Below are 21759 nucleotides of genomic sequence, written 5' to 3'. Positions count from 1 at the left end.
ATTACGGATCTATCTCTTGTCTCCTGACGCTATTTAAGGCGTAATATATCCCTGCAATTCAGGCTGTAACAGATGTGTCACACGGAGAAGGCGTGAGCTGCTTCTAATCAGGGGAGGAAAAAAAAAGGGATATCAGGACAGCTTCCCATCAAAGTTATTCTCACCAGACTCTGTTTTAGCATTCACAACAGCAACAGAAGCTTTCTTTTCACTCTCACACTGCTTTTATGGAGTACCGGCTCTAAATCCACCTCTGTTCCCCATCCCTCCCTGTACACTCAGTTGGGCTTCCATGTCGTCCAAATAGGGCAGGAATAATTGGATCAGCAAACATGGTCTCATGGTCTCCTGTTAGTTTCCACTGACTTTTTTTTTCACTAAATAAGGTAGTATTTAATTAAGTTATAGCATTTTAATGCAATTTACATTACAAGCTGATGACATCAGTTATAATGCAACTGACATTATGTCTGAAATGCACTCTGAGCAGCACTGTAGAGCATCTGTGGCTCTAATGATGCTAATTATCGGATAAAATGTCGGCTGGGTCTGCTCTGTTAACTTTCCCTTCCATTAAAGCTGCATGTTGAGTGTGTTACATTAGACTATCATACAAATGTGTGGTTTGAAACAGAACTTTTACTTTGTATTTGTCGTGTTTCAGAGGATAATAAGTGAAGGCTATGTCTCTCCTTTCGCAAGGCGAATCTTCTTTCCGTCTGCACATCTATTATCTCTCCTCTATAGACCATGATGATAAAAAAGAATCACAGTAAAAACTGTGACATTTCAAATCCCTGCATTGAACTGGTTGTCAAGGAGATGTCTCTGTGAGATGTGTCGAGCAGAAGAGGAACTGCTCTTTTAAAAGAGCGTTTACCCAGCCGCTGGAGGTGTAATGTGCCTGCCATTAGGACTCTGCAGGCAAACATGGAGGCTCAGAAACATGCAGCTCTTCAACATAGGGGCTCACTCTCTGAAACAGTGGAGGTCTTTGGACTTCTGATAAAAATCCATTACAATCTGTTATAGTCATTGTTAGGGGAGAGGAACAGTCTGGTGGCCACCCATTGACAACCAACATCCATATGAAAAATACCAATAATCTCTGCCCTGTACTGCTGGACTCACAACCTCCACTTAGAGAGGACTGGTGATGAAACTGATGGAAAGTGCCAAAACCTATTGTTGATAAGAACAGCATAGTGCTGTGTTGTGTTGGGGATATGGCGAGACAGGCAGAGAGGCAGATAGACTGAAGCAGCTGTCAAAATGGTTGTTTGTAGCCCCGCGCGTACTGTGCATTGGGGAAATAATAAACTGCATCATTAGAACCCCTGTCATTCACACGTTGTTTGTACCAGCCATTCATGGCTGTATTGGAATACCCCAACCAATGCTGCACACCCAGACCACAGGTCAGATTCATTAGGTGGCTCATTTAGCGAAGTAAAACGGATATTATGAGACGATCTGCAGGTGTTTCTAAAAACTAGACTCACGGGAGCAATAAATTAGCATTACATTTTAACTTACTTATATGTATTTCTTTGGAAATGCAATTTTTTGTTTAATTTTAATCACCACTGCCACTGTTTTCTTACTCCATGTAATTAGCAGCTTCTGCAATGGCTGCATGTTTTTTATGCAGGCTTTTTGTGATTTAATTCCACATCAGATGCTCTCAGGCCTGTTGCTCCTTGGAATGACTTGTTTTTGATATTTTAAAATATGCAACTGAAAGGTTACTTAAGCTGCAGCACGAGCAGAAAACAGGGGAAAATACCAAACTTGCACGTTTTACCTATTTTAATGAGTCAGCATTCCAGCACAGGACGACAGTGCAGCCATATGGCTTCACCTGAATGAGCCTAACCAACGATCCAGACGACCTCCTGACGTGAGGGAGCCTGTGCCTGTGTGTGTTTGTGTCTGTGGCCGCTCCGTGCCACACCCCCTTCTCCTCGGTGCGGTGGTATGATCCAGGGATGCTGTTATAGCGGCACCGAGCCTCACCAGCAACAGCATCACCCGTCAGCCTCCTCGGGTTCAACTGCGGCTAAACGCACCGCGCCGGGCTCCCTGTCACACCGCACGGCGGAGCAGCAAGGAGATCCCTTCCCTCTCCGCGCAAAATCGTTTCTCCCTCCTCCTCCTCCTCCTCCTCTATCGGCATTTGAGAGCGAGCATCATCAGCATCAGCACCGCCGCCTTGAAACCAGACCAGCAGGCACACAGAAAGGTGTCTCGTTCACATTTTTAACAGGAGCACCACGTCTTAAGGCACATTTCTACCGCGGGGATTGCACCGTCTTCGGCATTAGCAGGCTTCTTAGAGCATGGAATCGGACTAAAGGAATGGCTTTACGTCGGAAAGGTAAGCGGGCACGTTCGGTTCCGGCCTTTACTGGGCTCAGTGGGTGAGATCGGCTACATTGCTGCTTGGCTAAACGGTGTTCGGGTGGCTGAGACAACGTGAGTTCACAGGAAATGTTTATTATCAGCTGTTCAGATGTGCTGTGCGGTGCTATGGGACGTGTGTGTGTGCGCGCGCGCGCGTGTGAAATCATGTGTGTAACAGAGAGAGAGAGGGAGAGAGAGAGAGACAGACTTGGAGGTAGAATGCGTGAGTGTTTGTGTGTGTGCATGGTGCGGTTATGAAAATCAGCGCACCTCCTTTGAAGTATAGTGATGCAGACTTTGTGCACAAAGCTGTCTGTTTGACACGCAGTCTGAATGATGACATTCACGGCACAGAGCTACAGCCCGCCTGCTTTATGTGTGCATGTGTCGTGTTCGTTTTGGTTCACCAAACGTTTGCAGCCTTGAGCTGTTTTGCTCCAGTCCCGGCTCGTCCACTCCATCTCCATCAGCATTAAGGTAGCCTAATGATGCCAGCAGGGCCACCGGAGATCCAGTGGCTGTAGATCTCTCTGACTCGCGCCTTCTGTCTTCATACATCCACGCAGACTTTACCGGGCCCGGGCCAGGCACCACCTGCACCTCCACCAGCAGCACCACCAGCATAGGTCCAACAGGCACGTCAGGACACATTTCAGCACTGTGACCTGCTTTACTCTGCTGATTTTCACACCTCACACATGAACTTCTACCCTCCTGCATGATGCTGCAGCCGGTGAAGCCTTTCCGTGACTAACAACATTCAACTGCATGCAATCTATATTTTTTATGCTGGCTGTGTTTTTAAACGTGCAGTGCTAAATAATTAACATCAGCAAATGCATTTTGATAAATCATAATTATTGTGAAGGCAGTGAAAATTGCAGCAGTATGGATGTGCTCCGATGGATTTAAATTAGACCTCCTCACTTCTCCCCTTCACAGAAGATTATAAATAATTGCTTGAAGTAAACCACTGGAGGAATATCTCCAATAGATTAATAATTAAGTAAGCAAAAAAATATATAAATAGTGATATTAATAGAAATAAGATTTCTGAGTGATTATCTTAAGATATTTTTCCATTAACAAGCAACTTTAAAAAAGCATCACACACTTTCCTTGCATGGCATGTTAATCTGGCTTTCCTTGGCAAGGGAATAGAACGGAGCTTCATAACTTTAATTTAAAAATGCAAATGCATTGTAATCAGAAACATCAATTTGTCAGTATGTCTCATACATGGATCATCTAATGCACCACTCCTCCAGCCACGGTCTGAGAACCCTATGTTTGAATTGTTTCACTTATCACACATACCTGCACTCTCCCACGTTATTTTTAAACCCAAAGACAAAACAACGCAAAAGTCTGCTTTAATTTCCAGCATACATGCTGGAATGCAGCATGTTATATCAGTGTTGCATTGTGTGTCACTGGCCTACCTGGTGCTGGTGCTCGCAATGACGTGGGCAACGTACTTAATTCTTCTACAGCTCGCACCTTATTGAAAGTGATAATAAAAGCGAGGCAGTCTGTCTTTGCGCTTCATGATTAATAGGGAGCATCTGTGAATGGAGGTTAGATAATATACAAACACACACACACACACACAGACATACACACACACACACACACAAACCAACACACACACACACACACACACACACACACTCCTTCTGTGCCTTTTTCACGCACGCACAAATACACACATAGAGTCACATGAAGAAGAAGGTGATGTATGGGATCTGGGGAGGATGATGATTGTAATCCTACCTTCATTCCTCCCTCTGTACTTTTCTGCACTGTATTGTTGGATGTGTGTGTCTTGCCTGGGGCTGCACATACAATTGTCTGGTGAAGTGTGTGTGTGAGCTTGTTGTTCACATGTGGCTGGTATTTCAGGCCCTGCAGGCCGCTTCTCTGGAGATGCAGATAAACAGTGATTAAGTGAAAATTTTAAATGCCACACCTATTATAGCAACGCCTTTACAATTAGAAGGCTGGTTCTTGAATTGAAATGTCACTTCAACAATTATATGTTCCACACGTGCCACTGATAAGTCATTGGCATTTCTGTCAGTCAACAAACTCTAGTGCGTGAGTAATCAATCAGTTGGATATTCAAGGTTTTCTATCTTGAATTGTGCCAACTTATTCTGGTTTGCCTTCAGCAGAACTTGGTGGGCAGCAGTTGACGCTAAGCTAATTATAATTTTCAGGCGTTGCTCATACGCTTTTTACTATTCTGACATGTTGTTAAGCTGGTAATGCACATGCAGTTTTGGAAACCAAAGGAGAGGCAGCTCAGCTTCTGTGGCTTGGAGTCGCATCATTATTTCATTGCAACTTCCTGACAATTCATGCCCCAAGTGCAGACTGCTAGGATACTGCCGTTTTTTCTGTCAGCACATCCCATTGTCCAGAGTCAAGAAACGACTGACAAAAAAAATCTTGGCTTGTGTCTAATAATTTGTGTTTTTCTGAGATTTGAGTGATATTGCATGGCCTTTGGATAGCGCAGCGCTGAGCGAGACAGCGGGGGAGTTCTTTTTGTTATCCAGGCCTGCATTATTTATGAATTTTCATTCCAGGAATGCAGTAGCCCCTGGCACTGTAATGCTCCTCTCTCCCATGGAATCACTCACATATTCCCCTCCTGCCCAACAAGTTTGCTGCAAAAACAAAATTTCCTTAATAAAATTGAGGTCATGAATTAGTGAGGGGACAATGTGAAATGTATCGGAGGTTGTTTATATGATTGAGGATATCACTAAGTAGTGCAGTCACAGTTTAAGCTCACAGGCAATGTGAGGCCCAGTGGGAGTTTTTATCCCCCTCTCTCTCCCTCTACATGTCCATCATATGGGAGGAGTGTAATTGCTGGAGAAGCATAAAATGTGTCAGAGTGTTCGCCTCCCTGCTGATATTTTCAAAGTAAGAGAACCCGCGACTGTTGGGTAATCAGGCAGCTCGACCATTAGACTTGGGCACACAAACACACACAATTGCACAGACACTTGGAGATGTAACCACTGTACAACTTCAAATATTTACCTTCTTGCTGCAATACCGCTCCATCCTCAAGAGGAATTGTTTAACAAATCCTGCAGTGCTAATTAGGGTGTCCTCTTTCATTCGTCTGTGCTCGGCCTCTTCAGCAAGGAAATTACCCGCACCGCCATCAAAAACTGAAAAACAAAAGCAGTGTAATATCACCAAATTACCCCATAAAAATCTTATATGGCATTGTAGGCCCAGTGTTTACAGTTGTGGTGACAATTAATGCTCTGAGCACAGCAAGGCATTCTGGGCAGTATTACATTTTTAAATATTATATGCGCTGGATATGGACAGCTTCTGTCTGTTCATATTCCAGTCCAATTGATTGACAGTTAATTATCAAGGGAACTTTATCTTGTGTCAGGAATTAATAAAGCCTTAAACAGACAGAATAGCATTGTATTTTCTACATATGTAATTAATTGCAATATAATTTAGTCCCAGAGTAACATGATATGTTGTAAGCCTTTGTCTGAGGCCCTTTGACAAACGCGTGTAAATGTTCCAGCCTTAGCAGGGTGTTTTTGTTTCAAAAATTATGAAATTATTCCTTCTTTATCTTCCTCATGATAAAGTATTCTAATACAACAAAGTTTATTTGAATGTGGAAACCAAAAGCAAACCCACAGCAACACAGACAGCAACAGAAATAGTATCAAAACCCAAATCACCTCCAGTTACCAGTGCTGCTACCAAACACACACACACACGCACGCACACACACACACACACACACACACACACACACACACACACACACACACACACACACACACACACACACACACACACACACACACACACACACACAAACATTCACACACAAACATGCACACACAAACATACAGTTTATGCCCGAGGCGTTCTGCTTTAAAGTATTTGGCAAAGTCTCAGCTGGCAGCTCCAGTCCTCTATTCTTGCTTGTCTTCTTCCATTGTGCTGTGGGCAAGAGTCAAGAACTATATACAGTTGAATAAGGAGCAGAGTGTTATGTGAGTTTTGTATTGTGAAAATGCAGCCTCCCCTCTCCCTCCCTTTACCTTCCAACCCCCCACCCCTCTTCGCTCTTCTACCATCACCTTCCCCCCTCAAAGCCACTTCTTTTAAATTCTAGTCAGAGGACTGAAGGATCAGAGACATGAGAGGCTTACTGGTCAAGCCCACTCTACTTCTCTTTAAAATATGAGATTAATTTGTCAAGAGGAGTGTGTGTGCCTCTCTGTCTGTGTCCGTGTGTGTGTGTGTGTGTGTGTGTGTGTGTGTCTGTGTGTGTGTTGAGAGGAGTGCTGATAGAACACACCTTGCTGGAGGGCTGCTGAGACAGAAGAGTGAAAGAGATGAAACCGATTTTTATGGATCTAAACTTTTGAGGACTTAATTTATACTGTACTTTTGGATTGTGCACCTTACAATTATGGTATGATTTATTGATTAGACACCTCATTACTTTCTGTTTTAATACATTAATTCTTTGGTCCAAAGTGTAACCAAATTGGGAAAAGAAAATCCATGACAAAGTTGTGCTAAGAGTAGGAGTGACTCATTACCTAGTCGTATAAATGGTAATTCAATTTCCAAAAAGCTGACTGTGAAGGCAAGAAAAATGTTACAATGGCGCACATCTTATTTAACCACTGGACACCATTTTGTTTAATACATAGCCCCAGTGCAGTCACCCATTAGTTGCAGCAGATTTTTACTGACTCAAGCTAACTTTTGGTCAACCTAACTGCAGGCACTGAGGTGAAGTTAAGGCTGCCCTTTGCTAACAGCCACAGTGTACCTGCCTGTGAATCAAAAACTCGCAATCTTAATATTTTTAAACTACTGAGTGTTAATTAAATCCGGCCCTGTACAGTGTGTGCGAACAGAGCTTTTAAGAACCAAAATTGTTTTTTAACCGGGCTGTAAACATGTTTATTTTTACTGTAACGGTAGTCTTTTTTGAATGGGTGTGTATGTGGTTTCCGTAACTTCTGACGCCGGCCTCAAGCAGACGCTTCATGAACTGCAGTTTTTAACACTTCCGCTTCAGCTACGGGTGACGTCACCCATCTGTTGGCGGAAGCCACATTGTTGCTGTCGAGTGATTGTGAGGCTCAAGAGGTGGGCTTTGAGCCTCCTAGCCAATCAAGTCAGCTGTGCCTCTCATTGGAAGACTCGTAATCTCAATATCTTTGAAATAGCCCCGTTAGAAAAAAATTCACCCCCTGCACAGTGTGTGCCGATCCAGAAATGAGCTATCCAGACTACACTCGTCTTTGAACCATGCTGTAAACATGTTTATTTCTGCTGTAAAGAATGTCTTATTTGAATTTGTGTGTATGTGGTTTCCGGTACTTCTGGAGCCAGCTTCAAGCGGATCCTCGATGAATTGCAGTTTTAAGCACTTCCACATTGGATTCATATTTTTAGACTGGAAGTTGCCCCTTGAACTTTACCTACATTTTTTAGATTAAAATACACCTAACCGCACCGGGCTGTGCGGTGCCACCGGTAGTAGTTTTGATCAACCAGAGCTACAGCTCTGACTAGAGGCTGGTGGCTGCTCCTCAGCTCAGACTCAACATATGCCACCATTTCAGGTCCACATTACTAAAATATGAGTAACTTGTTTAAATGACTAGTTATTTGGTGTCAACTAGTGAGAGTGAAGACATTTAATGGTGTAGTTGACTAAACATACACATCCCTAGCTCAAATGGCCTGTTTTTTATGTTGGCCAGAGGTCAAAAGCTAAAGAAAGCAGATAATACTTTCATTGGAGCATTAGAAAAGCTGGAACACAAATTAGTGCCCTCAATATTTTTTACTAAATTAAATAACTTTAGCCTTAAGTCACTCATTAATAAGCAGACAAACAGTCACAGCTCTTATTACAAATACTGCAAGGTGTTTCTTTAGTTGTGTCAATCCTCTGTGTTAACACACTCACACCAAGGTGCTTTTCAATGCTGTTGGATTGTGGTTTTGTTCTGGGTTTTTTTCTTTCCGTGTTCTGTGTACAGTAGACACAGACCACAAAACTGTGCGTACCATTATCTTAACACAGACACACTCTCTAACTCACTTGGACACACACACCTACAGGGACACATTTCTCACTGCGAAATTTTTATTCATCAAGTCAGTGGACAACTTTAGAAGAAGAAAAATCAATTTTTGTTTCCCCCCACAATTTATCACCACATAAATTGTCCTTCCCTTCAGTGTGCACATGTTGGCGTTGGTGTCAAAATAATTAAGTTAAAATCCATTATATTTGCTTTGATTTTATCTCGCTTTTGTTGACACAGAGGACAAAAAGGGAGTCGGTCTGCTCTAGCTGATGAGATACCGCCTGAAGCGTTTCACCTTCACGTTAATCAATGCAAAGAAAATTATCAGGGACGGATTCTGACAAAATTGGATCTGTCAAATATTCAGACAAACGTTGTGCATTGACGACATCAAAACAGCTGATAATTACAACAAGCCTTTTCTAGCGGCGGCTCTGACAAAGGGAATTGAAGTGGAAGTGAAGTGACCACACACCTGCTACACATTAGCATACAATAAAAATTCAACAACACATTACGCACCTACATTTGCACCTTAAGGCCATGATTAATACCTCAATAGGAATAAGTTGCATCTGCAGCTTTGTTGCATGCCCACAGAATGAAGTGATTTATTCAGCAACATAAAACCAGTGACGGTATACTGTACATCTCGCCTCTAAACGAGTTCATCTGTTTCCTGCTGACTGGTAAATAGCCTCATGTGTATCATCAGTAATATTCATAGCTCTACTTTCTAGATGATCATGAATTATTAACTCATTGAAAAGATGAATAGCTCCAAAATGGTGCTTGATGCATCTCTGCTGGAAGCCATGTATAAAACACAATACAGCTCAGAACACTACAATCAAGTTCAATGTGTTTCTTCACTGTTCTGCAGGGGAGTTGTTTTGTTGTTGAGGCTTAATTTCAGAATGAGTCTTGATCCACCATGAACTCTGGGACGTATTTCAAGTGTGTTTATCATTGCCCAAATTGACTTCTAACTGAAGAGACAAATATTCTCTGCTGATCACCAGCCAAAACACCAAGCCAACTGCACAAAGAAAAGTGATTTGAGCAAAAAAGAAAAAAAAACATCCCCTCATCTTCTCCAAAAAAATCATGGCAGCAACGTGCATACTCTTTTTCAAGTGAAGCAGATCTAATACATGTTGTCTGCAGATGTAACAATCCTGAAATCCCTTATTCTACATCATGTTCTTGCTGCATGCCATCCAAACCAGATGTGCTTAGAAAAGAAATGTTAGGAAAATCCAGATTTTGTTCTCTTTAACGTGCTCAGCTGACACAATGCTTCATCTGACAAGTAGCAAAATGAGAAATGTAAATACTGACTGAACAAGCCCCATGTAGTTTTGCCTAACAAATTTAAAGGGAAGGAGAGGCTCCAGTGAAATAAGATACAGGATATAAGAAACAAAAGCATGGTATAAGATACTTAGGAGAAAAGTGCTTAAACTGATTCTCTTCCATTTCCAAATGGCAGATACATTTTACAGTATGCACTATTGATTTCAAGCTTAAATGTTTTGTTTATCTAGAAAACGGCATCTCCTCTTTTCACTGATATGCATCTCACACTTTCAGAAGGCTAAAGCTGCAGGGCTTAAAACATCATTAAATTTTTTAACAGCCGTACAACCTTGTGAATTTAAAAGTTTGCTGTATTTCTCCGAGTGAATGGTTGACCAATCTGTATATACCATATACAGTACCATAACCCTGGTGGTATGTGTTGCTATGCGCTGCACTTGCGAACAAAAGGAATGTATTCAGCCCCCACATATCCACGTCTCAACAGCTTACAAAAGAGCAGTACCAGGACCACAGTTGTACCCGACTGAGTCTTGTGTCCTTTGTGGAGCTGCTCCTCTGTCACAAAGTATTTTCCTGTGCAAGAGCTGCTGAATGCTGTCTGTGTCCTTAAACTGCAAGAGGCCAGGAAAAACAGAGAAGAGGTGGAGGCTGAGAACAGATCTGGGTACAGGGAGGACTCAGAAGTTTCAATGGGAACATCTCTTAGTTTTCTCTGTCTCTTATACAAACTCCTGTTATTTTCCAGACGACAAGCGACACACTGTAACAGTGTGGATGGAAGATTAGCCCACTTAGCATTCAGAAATCAATCTGCAATGCTGCTCAACAGCAACTAGTACATCTTTTCAGCTACTCCTCTGCAAGTAATGCTCTTCACTCATTTCTCTGTAATCAACAACTTCATAAAAGAGACGCGCAGGAAATACTGTCTAAACAACAAATCACCAAATCCAATTTCAGAAATCAATGCCATTGATTTATCAATTAATTCTGCATCTGTAATGCTGCCTCCTTGCTTTGCTTTGGGTGTTGGAGGTTTTAGCGGTCAAATGCATTATTGAATGAGGCTTTTTACCAAGCAGTGGCTGATGCAGAGAGCTTAGGAGGTTGTCAGTCTTGATGTAAAGCTTTATTTGCAAAGCGAGTCAGTGTGAACAGCCTTTTAGTCCTGCTTGGAGGACAGTGACATGAATTTATCTTGCGAGAGAGGAGGAATATCAAATGTGTTGAATAAGGCTTTGCCTTGTCAGGAATATTGATTAAGTGGTTTAAGGTGGTGTCTCTTGCTCCATGTGTGTGTGTCTGTGTATTTGTGGTCAGATGCCTGAGTGCTCCCTGCAAGCTAATTTGGTGTTACAGTGCATGTGAATATTGTGCATGCATGCCGTTGCATGCTCTTGTTTTTTTGAGTTCTTTGTTTGGGCTTTAGATCAGAGAGAAGAAGAAGTAGATATGGATATCATGAAAGGGGTGTGTTAGTCTGGAAAGCAGCAGCGATATAAAGAAGCTCTTCCCATACTGCAGTTAAGATCTAAAAGACAGAAGAAAAGTTTTAACTGAAGGAAAGATATAAAACCGGCCTTTGAAAAGTTAAAGCTGTGCTCCCTTGCTCTAGGCCACGTTCAGAGGGCATGAATAGTGTAGGACCTTATGGATTTCTCCACACTGCTCATGCATGCGATGCCGATGTGGGATTTGACCCATGTCCACTATAAATAGTCAAATGGTCCAGGATGGTTTCTAGGCTCCTGACAGCTCCTGACAACTTTGGATCTGCTCTGCGAGAGGACACACACGCACACACAGGCTTGCACTTTGTCTTCTTCCTTTTGGTCAGGCTCCTGTTCTGACAGGATGTGGGCACATGCTCAGACTTGCTGGCCTTTTGTATCACCTATACGCCTTGATTTGTGAATACAAGCATTAACCTTGGGTGTGAGGAATAATGGCAGTCTGCAGCATGATGGAGGCTGAATGGTGAAGACACATAGAAACAACAAGCCAAGGGTTCACAGTGTTTAGTGAAAGGGCCAGTAAAGACTGTTGATTCTATGATGTGTGGGTGTTCAAGTGTGTTGATTGTTGCTGAGTGTGAAATGCTATGAGTGTATGTGTGGGCGCGGGGGCGCTGACTTGGTCTGCTGTCGCTGATTGTCAGTGAGGTCTTTATCTTTGAATCTTCTCAGGGTTACAGAATGTATGGACAGGTTAAGGCTCCTGTGTGTGTCTGTGTGTTTTTGTGTGTGAGTGCGTGTGGGTATACAAGGCTGTATGCGTTCTGCTGGTAAACCCGGCATTAGCAGCAAGAGATTTCAGGCTTGGTCAGCTATGAAAGTACAAGTACGTGACGAGAGTGCTGCCGCCGCCCACAGATAGCTCACCCTTATCCACTAATTAAAACCCTCTATCAGTCCATGTCTCGCTCGGCTATCTCTCTATCCTTCAGTTCCCTCCATTTTTACTGCGAAATCTCTCCATCTCTCATTATCTATCCATCTCTCTCTTTATCCTTATTCTCCATTCATCCCTCCCTCTCCCTCTCCTCTCGACAGGAGCTGAGGGCTCCCAGCGAGCGGTGTTGTGTATGTTGTGATTCAGGTGGTTTAGGTATAACAGGGTCCTGTGGGTCCTTCAGGGTTTCTCGTCTGAGGTGTCCCTGTCATATGCCTGAGGAGCTTTGGCGGTGCTAACGAACAGGACAGATAGATTTTAAGCTCCATACCCCTCCATCTTTTCATACACACATCATATACACACCCTCACTCCAGGAGAGGCATCTCCGTCTGACAGCTCACTGTTTACTCCCGCAGGACTTGTAGCCTGGATCTGCATTTGCAGCAACAGACTGTGCCTCGATTCCTTCTGATGATTAAGCCATCATTACGGTAGACAAAATGAAAACCTGCAAACAACAACGGAATTGTCAAGGCTTCACTTAGGGCACATCTGCAGCAACATTTTTATGTATACTTTTCTCAAGGTTTCTCATCGTCATTCCTGCAGCCTGCACGGCCTGTTTAGTGAGTGGGATTAGCTCGCCTCTCTGCAAACAAGCTTCTTGGAAATGTGTAAAGGCCAGAGCTAAGAAGATAGTAGCTCCATACTCACTGGGGGTCTCCAGGCAGTTATGAAAATAAGACCTTCTCTGCATGGAGGAAATGTATTAGTAATCCTGGAACTATACTGTATCAATAAGGAGGAGCTAATATTGTTGGACGGCACTCTGCTCTCCCCATCTTCCTTGTTTGTTTACCAATATGAACTCAATTTCTGTGCCAGCCCCAGTCCTGCTTTGCCTTTCTCTTTTTCTCCCATTTTGCATGCTCTCTCCTCCTGTTCGTCGCGATTTCAGCACATTCATTGGAGATTGGAGGGAGTAAATCGGTTTTGACTTGCCCTCATGGTCCTTGCCTTTACGCATGACGATCTCCGCTGTGCGGTTGTGTTATTGTTGTTGTTGTCGGACATCTTAGGGACCCCGCCCCACTGGAGATGACTTGGAGCATAAATCCTGTTTAAAAGGAACTGTGGATGTGAGCCTCTACCACTCCTCTAAGCAGATTTGCAAAAACAACACACTGGCCTATGTTTGCACTGTTTGAGCAAATGGAAGGATAGGAGGGGATCAAGTGGGTGAAGAGTCCCATTAGATATTGTTGCGGCTGCGTTGCTGTGGATTATCACTCCCGTGTGTTTGTGTGAAAGCATAAATGATAAGAGACAGAAAGAAAAGGGTTGGGGGGGGGGGGCAATGTAATGCGATGCTGTGTTTCACTCAGTGTTGTCACTTTGTGTTAATTTTAAACTGAGCGGTGAAGAGTTCATTACACACTGATGAATTATAGATTAGAATTAATTAGAAATAAAATCAAACAATAGCATAACATACATCGTCTGTGTTAACTGATTGTTAATCCTTTGTAGTGCAAACAATGTAACATGAGAAACGTCTCAAATTTTAACTGTTTCTTTACTGATTTATCCTGCTGCATTTTGCCACAGTAGGGTATCAATAAGTTAGCATCACATGAGGTACAATAGCCTACCATAGTGAACTGAAGCTATTACAGTAGGCAGGGAGTTCATCAATCATTTAAGTCAATGAATTTTACATACTTGAGTCTTGCATGGAGAGGATTAGTTGTTAGTCACTGCAGTACAGTGATGCAATAAGTAGGCACTTAGTTAGATTCCCTAATGGATCCCTCGGTGCACCATGTGATCTTCTGCGCCACACTTACATAAAAAACAATGAGAGAGACGTTAAATATCTTGTAGTGAAGGATTGAATATTCTTGTATTAAAATTAACTCCAGCAAGGTGATACTTATTCAAACATTCTCAGACAGTACTTGTGTGTTTTAATGGGAAAAGTACCCATTGTGAGCTTGTGGCGCCCACTGCACCTCAAGGTGCTATTCCTCAACTGCAAATCAAGGCTGGTGCTGCGCTCAGGTGGCACATGCTGACTTGTCCTACAGAACGCCCATGTGTCTTGTTGAAGTGAGCTTGGCTACTAGGAAACAACCTCCAGGTTTTGACATCAAAACCAAGAATCAACCCCTAATGGGCGCCCCACTGTGGGCTAGAATTAGTGAGAATAACCCCCGCCAGCAGTCTTAACTTCTCTAAATGCAGCGGCCTCGGAGGACAAGGTGGAGGGTGGAAAGCGTGTAAGGTAGGAGGAGGGAGAGGAAGGATGAGAGGGAAGGAGGAGGGAGGGCAGAGGGTGGACTGGTGCAAGAAAGAGGGATGGTGAAGAGGGATGAAAGAGGGGCAGGGATTAACAAGCAGAGGTGTGTTTCAACCAGACTTTATTCATATTTTACACGTTGATTTACAAGCAGGACTACTTGTACGAAGGAAATGATCACTCGCTGTCTGGGTTCGTGCAACACACACGGCAGGGGAACAAGATGGTGCCTCCTGCTTGCCGGATTGCATGCTTTCATTCTCGCGTGTAAACGTGTGACAGACGATAAAACGGGACAGAGAGCCTCTGTAGAGACAGAACAGCAGTCAGTGCCTGCAGCACGCTCAGAGCTCAAAGGGTAATGTATACTCGCTCCTCGCCGCACCAAGAGAAGGTGACACCAGTCAATCCCACTCTGACAGGGCAGCAGAGATAATAGTGGGCTTTGATTTCCAGCAATAACTCCTGCCAATCAAAATGAAAAGCATCATGATTGCAGGGAACCACAATTTCGTGTTTACGTAGGAGTTTACTGTATGAGTTTACTGTATGCTACAGTGATATTTAGATAATTAGATGCAAATGTATTTGAACGGCAGCAAACCAGTTTGTTATTAAAACATGAGCAATGGATGGAAGGAGCGATGAGTGTCATGCTTTAACAGAGTCCTCTGAGTTATGATAATGTCTGCAGGGGGTCAGGGGTGAGTGTGGGATGAATGTGCCAGTGACTTGGCCCATTTTTGACTGTTTGCTGTCAGGGGTCAGCGGGTGTCGCGGTTGTGGGCGTGTGTGCATACTTGTGGGGAAATGAAGCGGGTGAGTGTGAGGCCAGGGTTTGGAGTCTTTCAGGTGGAATAAAGCATTACTAGCAGTAGTCGAAAGGTCAGCTGTAAACTTGTATCAGACTAGTGGTGATCACCCTGTGCTGCAGATCTCTGAGGTATTGAGCAGCACGCTCTAATGGCTTTGATATATGGACTACAGGACTCCTAGAGTGTCATACCATAGCACTTTGTCTCTATGACAATGACCCTCTCAAGCTCCATTTAGAAGCTTTATATCTGCAGGAAATAGGCTGGAAGGCCTCAGGCAGGGCATGGTGAAAGAGAACTAATATGAATGAAAGTATTTTCTAATCACTTCTTCAATGCTCTAGTCGTTGTCCCAATCAATCATCGGTTATGGCTGTACAAGCATATTGTGCTGGACATTTCAGAAAGGGATTTTGATGTGGTTGAGAGAAGAACAGATGAATCGGAGCTGAATAGAGCTGAAAGAGCTGATTTATCATTTCTTGTTAGGAAGGGCACTGACACTGTAAAGACTGGTTTCTAATGGTGTTTCATCATTACTTAAAAAATCTGGTGAGTCACTGTGTTTAATGAGTGACAGATGGGGGGGGGGGGCTAAGCTACAAATTTGTTGATTTATCTGCGACTTGTCATGTTGTCTGTAAAAAGAGAGATAAGCCAAAATACAGTAGCTAACAAAAACAAAAATACCAACTGACAGAATAGAGAGCTGTTCTTGTTTCTAGCCAATTTCTCTTCAAAACACATCCGGACATAATGGCCACCATCACGGTCCCTTCTCAGCATATTGATTTGGAACTAACCTTTGGTTGTTGTAAATATGAAAGGAGCCAAATACTGTTTATGAATGTCTGCTGTAATTGGAATGAGCAGATGTTGCCATATTGTTCCTCTGTGTTCAATAACACACTTCTTGTGCTATTTTTCTCCTCCACTCTGTCTTTTCAACCCCCTGTTTCCTTTCATTTTCCTCCGCTGGCCCATCCTTCTCCCTCCCCGCTGTCCTCTCCACCCTCCTCTCCACCTTCCTCTCCTGCAGAATCTGTGCTCTGTGCTGTGGCTGTGCTGAGTGACTAAGTGGAGCCCTGGAAAGCCATGGAGGAGATGGACAGTAAACCCTACCAGCCGTTGTCTAAGGGGCGCCATGAAATGGAGATGTCCTACACCAGCTCGTCTGACGAGAGCGAGGACGGCCGCGCCCACCACCGCTCCTACACCTCCCGTGAAACCCTCCCTGACTACACGCATGAGCTACGCCTCACCCTCGGATCACACCGGGAGAGACAGAGCAACTACAGCCAGCCCCAGCCAGGTAGCACGCTTAGAGCATGCAAAGAATGAACTTATTTACCTGGAAATATACATCCAGTGATGCAGAGATGCTGTATAGGCAGACCAGGGGATACTGGCTCAATCACACCCACACAAACACTCACATACACACTGAAGCCTTTAAAAGGGCCTATGTGAATTACCTATTACAGTCCACAATGAGCCAGAAGGACAGTCAGAGGCAGCCAATTACCTCTTCTCCACAGAGGTGATATTTCTCTCCCACAGCTAAACTAGGTCAAGCCCAAACCTCTGTGGCCTCACCTGGGGTGGAAAACCACCCTTCATTACACGCACTCTCACATACTGACTTTACCGTACATAGGCACACATACAGGGGCACGTTGACACATACACACCGAAAAATTCTTCCCTGCTGGTGACAGGAGGAGAAATGGGCCAGTGCGTGCTGTGATGGATGGCCTTTATGCAGGTCATGTGTGGTGTTAAGAGAGAAGCCGCACCTCATCAGGAGCGCGCCGCTGTGCAAGGTTCATGGTGATCAATAGACACTCTTCCCACTACCCCAACCTCCTGCTACTCTGCAAGACCTTCCCACCATGCTAACAAGCAACATTAGCCATTCACAAGGGTTACAAGTCCTGACAAGCAAGCCGCTCTGGGGATTTCATGGTCTGAATGCCAACTTCTATGGATTTTGTCAGAATTTTTCGCAATACAGTATCCTCCACTGGTAGATCGCTATTAGCAATAATCATGCCACTGAAATGTGGTCCTGAATGCTGTGGTGTTAAAGAGCACTTCCCTTTTTTTAAGCAGTTACTCAGCCTCTCTGTTTCCACAACAAACAACATTGCCTGCCATCAGTGTCATATGGTGAGGTGCAAAAGACCCCCCAAAGCAGCCTTTGAAATGTCAATGGCAGCCGGTTCTGAGAAGCACATCTGTTCATCTCTGGGCTACAGAGTTATATATAGTATACCCTACCTAAGTAACCAACTGTTAAGGGGGGACGTAGCCTCCAGTGACGTTTTAATGGATTACGGTCTTCCTGACAAAGATCAGCCAATTTGTTTCTCCTCTAATTCTCCTCCTATGCTCTTCATATTTTTCAGCATCTTGCCCTCTCCTCCTTCCACTCCATCAGCCTTTAGTTTTCCCTCCTAAGCCTTTCCTCGTACCGATTCAACATTATGTCTTTCTACTCCACTTCGCCTCTGTCTCCTCAAACTGCCTTTTTAAAGGAAAAATATTATTTCTGGTTAGAAGAGAACAGATAGCTTTGTGGTCATCCTTTGGCACATTAGACAGCTGACTACTGTAATTGCTTTTTGTTTTCCTATTAATTAACTCAGAAATGAACTCAATCCATTCAGCTTTTTGTTTGGAAAACCAGTAATAAGTAACATTTGAGTGTGTTCATTTTTTTAAAGCATCATAAGAGCCTGATCATTAGTGCCTGAATAAACCTTTTACCACCTAATGAAGTGAAATTATATTTATTACAGAAATCAACACATTAGGATTAAAAGAGGGTTTGTAGATTTGATTCAAGATTTTGTTCGAGTACCTTCAAGTAAAACAAATGACATCTATTTAAATTATACTTATATCAATGTAGAGAACAACACCTTATAATTTAACTGATTTCATTCATCATAATATAACAACAAAGTGATATTAATGGTAATGACTGAATACATAAAGCTATCCCCAAACACACACACACACACAAACACCACACACACACACAAACACACACACGTACACACACACACACACACACACACACACACACACACACACACACACACACACACACACACACACACACCACACACACAAAATCTAACTTTTCACTCAGAAGACCAAAAAGGCTGTTTTCTTCTCTGATCATTAACTACCAGAGTTGCCTTCACTGAGCTATTAGTGCACCTGAAGACTCTTTAAGTTTTAGCAAAATTTAATTTGTGAACTTGAAGAAATCTTCTCTCTGGATGAGATTTACCCCTGTTACCTGACCCAATCACTAATGAAGATAGCCTAAATGTTTCTTGAAAGGCAAAGCCAGAGCGACAGTGCTCACTGATTCACTTCCCGTATTCAAATCAAAACTCAAAACCCATCTGTTCAAATCCGCATTCTCTGTTTAACTTCACTGCCTCATTTTAACTTGGTGTTACTTTGCTTGTTGTTTTTATTTATTTCATCGTGTTGTTTTTGTTGTGTTTTATCCCCTCTGTAAAGTGTCCTTGAGCGCTTGGAAAGGCGCTTGAAATAAAATGTATTATTATTATTATTATTATTATCATATATTGTGTCATATGTTATTGTTAAAAAGCTCATCACTGTATTTAGATTTAGAAAAAGTCTAACAGATTTTGTAATAGCTTATCGTTTCTTCTATTTTGACAATACAGTAAGGGGAGCATGGTGAGAAAGATACACGAGAATAACAAGCTTATATGTTCTTTGTAAGAACATAACCTTGGGGCGCACGTGTGGCCTAGAGGTTATAATGCGACACCCATGTGCAGAGGCTATAGCCCCTGAAGCGGGTAGCCCACGTTTGATCCCAACCTGTGGCTCTTTGCTGCATATCATTTCCCTCTCTCTCTCCCAGTTTCCTGCTCTATCACTGTCCGCTCTTCTCATTAAAAACGTCAAAATAAACTGAAGAACAAGGATCAAACCTGGCTTCAGAATCTGCTGTGTGATAATTCCATCAGCTAGATACATTATTTAATGAATAGTTTATATTTAAATATATATTTTTTTTATTTACTTGCTTGCTTTTTAAAATGTATTTTTTATATAGCTCATACGGAAAAAACAAAAAAACTAAGTACTACTGCTCAATAACAAGAGCCACGATAAATCAGAATTGAGAAGTAAATTCAATAGGAACTAACCACTTACTTTTGTGACAAGAAATGTGCAGAGGACCCACAAAAAGAAACCCCTCTCTGTGCTCGTGAAGTGGCCCTCTTATTGAAAGACATTCAGGATCATTCACAGACAAGTGTGGGATACAAGACAAAAATAAGGGTGTTAAAATAAGGAGGTAGTGTTAAAAACAATGGTAAGAGCAATGGAGAGAAAGTAGGGAGAATATATGCTGAAACAAGGATTCTGCACATATAAATAATTACTGTAATGATAACATGTGGATTATACTCAGGATTAGAATCAGTATGATGTTTCATTGGCTAACTGACCCAGCAGAAACGCTCTGGTTGTTTCTTGTATGAGCTGAAGCTAGAGCAGTTTCCACTGTGGTCTGGTCCCAGCTTGTTAAAATACCGAAAATATTAAAAACACTCATCTTATAAACACCACAACCTGCTGTTAATCAGCTCTTAGTTATCACCATTCTAAATTATTCTGCAAGGCAAACAGAAATAACATGTTTTCAACTCAGGAGTGTAAACAGAGAAATTATGAGCCAGCCTAATTTGACAGTGATTGTATTTTTCTCTGCGCCCCACACTAGCTGAAAGTATTACTTAAAATGTAAATGGTAATTTTTCCTGAATCAAGTCATGTCCAGCTGTGGCGGCAGGAATGGTAAGTTATTTTAGAATAAAGTCTTTCTCGCTAATCATCTCAAAACCTTTTCTCTGTACTATGTGTTCTAAAACAAAGACGTTTACAGTCCATTCATGTCTGGGCATCGGGGAAATAGCCTATTGCTCCTGAATTGCCCTCTTGCAGCCAATTTGAGCGAACAGTGGTGTGTAGTGGTGACCAATCTTGCACCGCTTTAATTCTAGCGGAACAGAGTGTGAACCGCAGTTGGTCTCGACCCCATCAAACAAGCACAGCAGGACACAACGCTGGTCAATGGAGTGGTCAACAGGACTGTGGCTTTTATTGAAACACTGCGGTTTGTGTTCAGAGGACCTGACCTAACACACATATTAACTGCACTAAGTGTGGACAGGAAGAAGTCTTCCTTTCTCCCCAGCTCTCAGTGGGGTTTATATGGTGCAAAGCTACAATAACATCTGTATGGATTTCAATTTAGGCTTTGGTTTTTTAAAATTCCATCAGTTCCATCACTTCCACTTGTACATTTTAAACAGAGAGCTCAGGTGGCAAGAAAGAAAATTTACTCAACTGCCTCTGCAGGGAAAAAAAGAGTAGAGCTCAATTGAATAGAATTGAATTGAAGTGTAACGAGAGGACTAACACAGTATATCTGATGTTCTCAGATAACAGGGTGATGCTCGGGATTGGAGGGCGTTCTAATACCTGAAAGCATATGAGGCTCAATTTTTCCCTCAGTCTGAGTCAATATTAATAAGGTTTGATCTTTATCTGATCTCTTCACCCCACCAAGGAGCATATAGATGAGATCAGTGCTCTGTTTGAGCAGCAGTTCAATACATCTCCAGCTCGATAACACACATCAGCCAGCTTGAACAGGATATAGCTTCACTGCAAATGGTTAAGAACAATGCAGGGTGGCATTTTGATTTGGACTTCTGCTGCAAAACTTAATAAATGCTTGCTCAAATAACAGCCTGTCTCTTCACCTAATTTGGGTGTCATTCAGTGTTTGGCTTGTAAATGCCTGTCTTTGACAAACACCTGGTCAGCTTAGCTGCTGAAGCAAATAAAAACACATCCCGGTTTTAGAGGCTTTGTAAATCTGTGTGTGCTTGATCTCAATATGCATGTCTCTCCTTCACCTCTAGACTTAGACTTCTGTAAGGCTGGGCAGCTGAGGAGCCCGGACTACCACATCCACCAACAGCAGCAGCAGCAACAGCAGCAGCAGCATCAGGAAGAGGAGGAGGAGGCGTTGTGCTCTGGACCGGCTGCTCACATCCACAGCCGCACCTACTCCCTGGGAATGGGCTCAGACGTGGACACAGAGCCAGAGGTTGACCCCTCACCCGCTCACGGCCTGCAGCACATGTGGATGCGCGGCCTGAAGTCCGAGCAGAGCTCTTGCCTCACAAGCCGCGCCAACTCCGCCCTCTCTCTCACTGACACTGAACATGACAGGAAGTCTGAGCCTGACAATGGTGAGTTCAATACTTTTCTTCTTTCCGTAAAAGCAGATTTTTCTTCACTTTGCTGCTCAATGCCCTGGGGATATACAAAT

General features: G+C 43.0%; 1 protein-coding gene across 1 annotated transcript in view; it reads left to right on the top strand.

Annotated features, from left to right (window-relative positions):
- Positions 1-2039: 2039 nt before the first annotated feature.
- tenm1 (teneurin transmembrane protein 1) overlaps positions 2040-21759 on the top strand; it is a 178588-nt gene continuing 158868 nt past the window's right edge. Inside the window, 3 exon segments of the mRNA XM_034690429.1 lie at positions 2040-2377; positions 16393-16665; positions 21347-21679. Of these exon segments, the coding sequence (XP_034546320.1) occupies positions 16449-16665; positions 21347-21679 (550 nt within the window). The 5' untranslated portion in view covers positions 2040-2377; positions 16393-16448.

The sequence above is a fragment of the Notolabrus celidotus genome, chromosome 8 (genome assembly GCF_009762535.1).
Source record: "Notolabrus celidotus isolate fNotCel1 chromosome 8, fNotCel1.pri, whole genome shotgun sequence".
NCBI lineage: Eukaryota > Metazoa > Chordata > Actinopteri > Labriformes > Labridae > Notolabrus > Notolabrus celidotus.
This window is presented reverse-complemented; position numbering and strand designations above follow the sequence as displayed.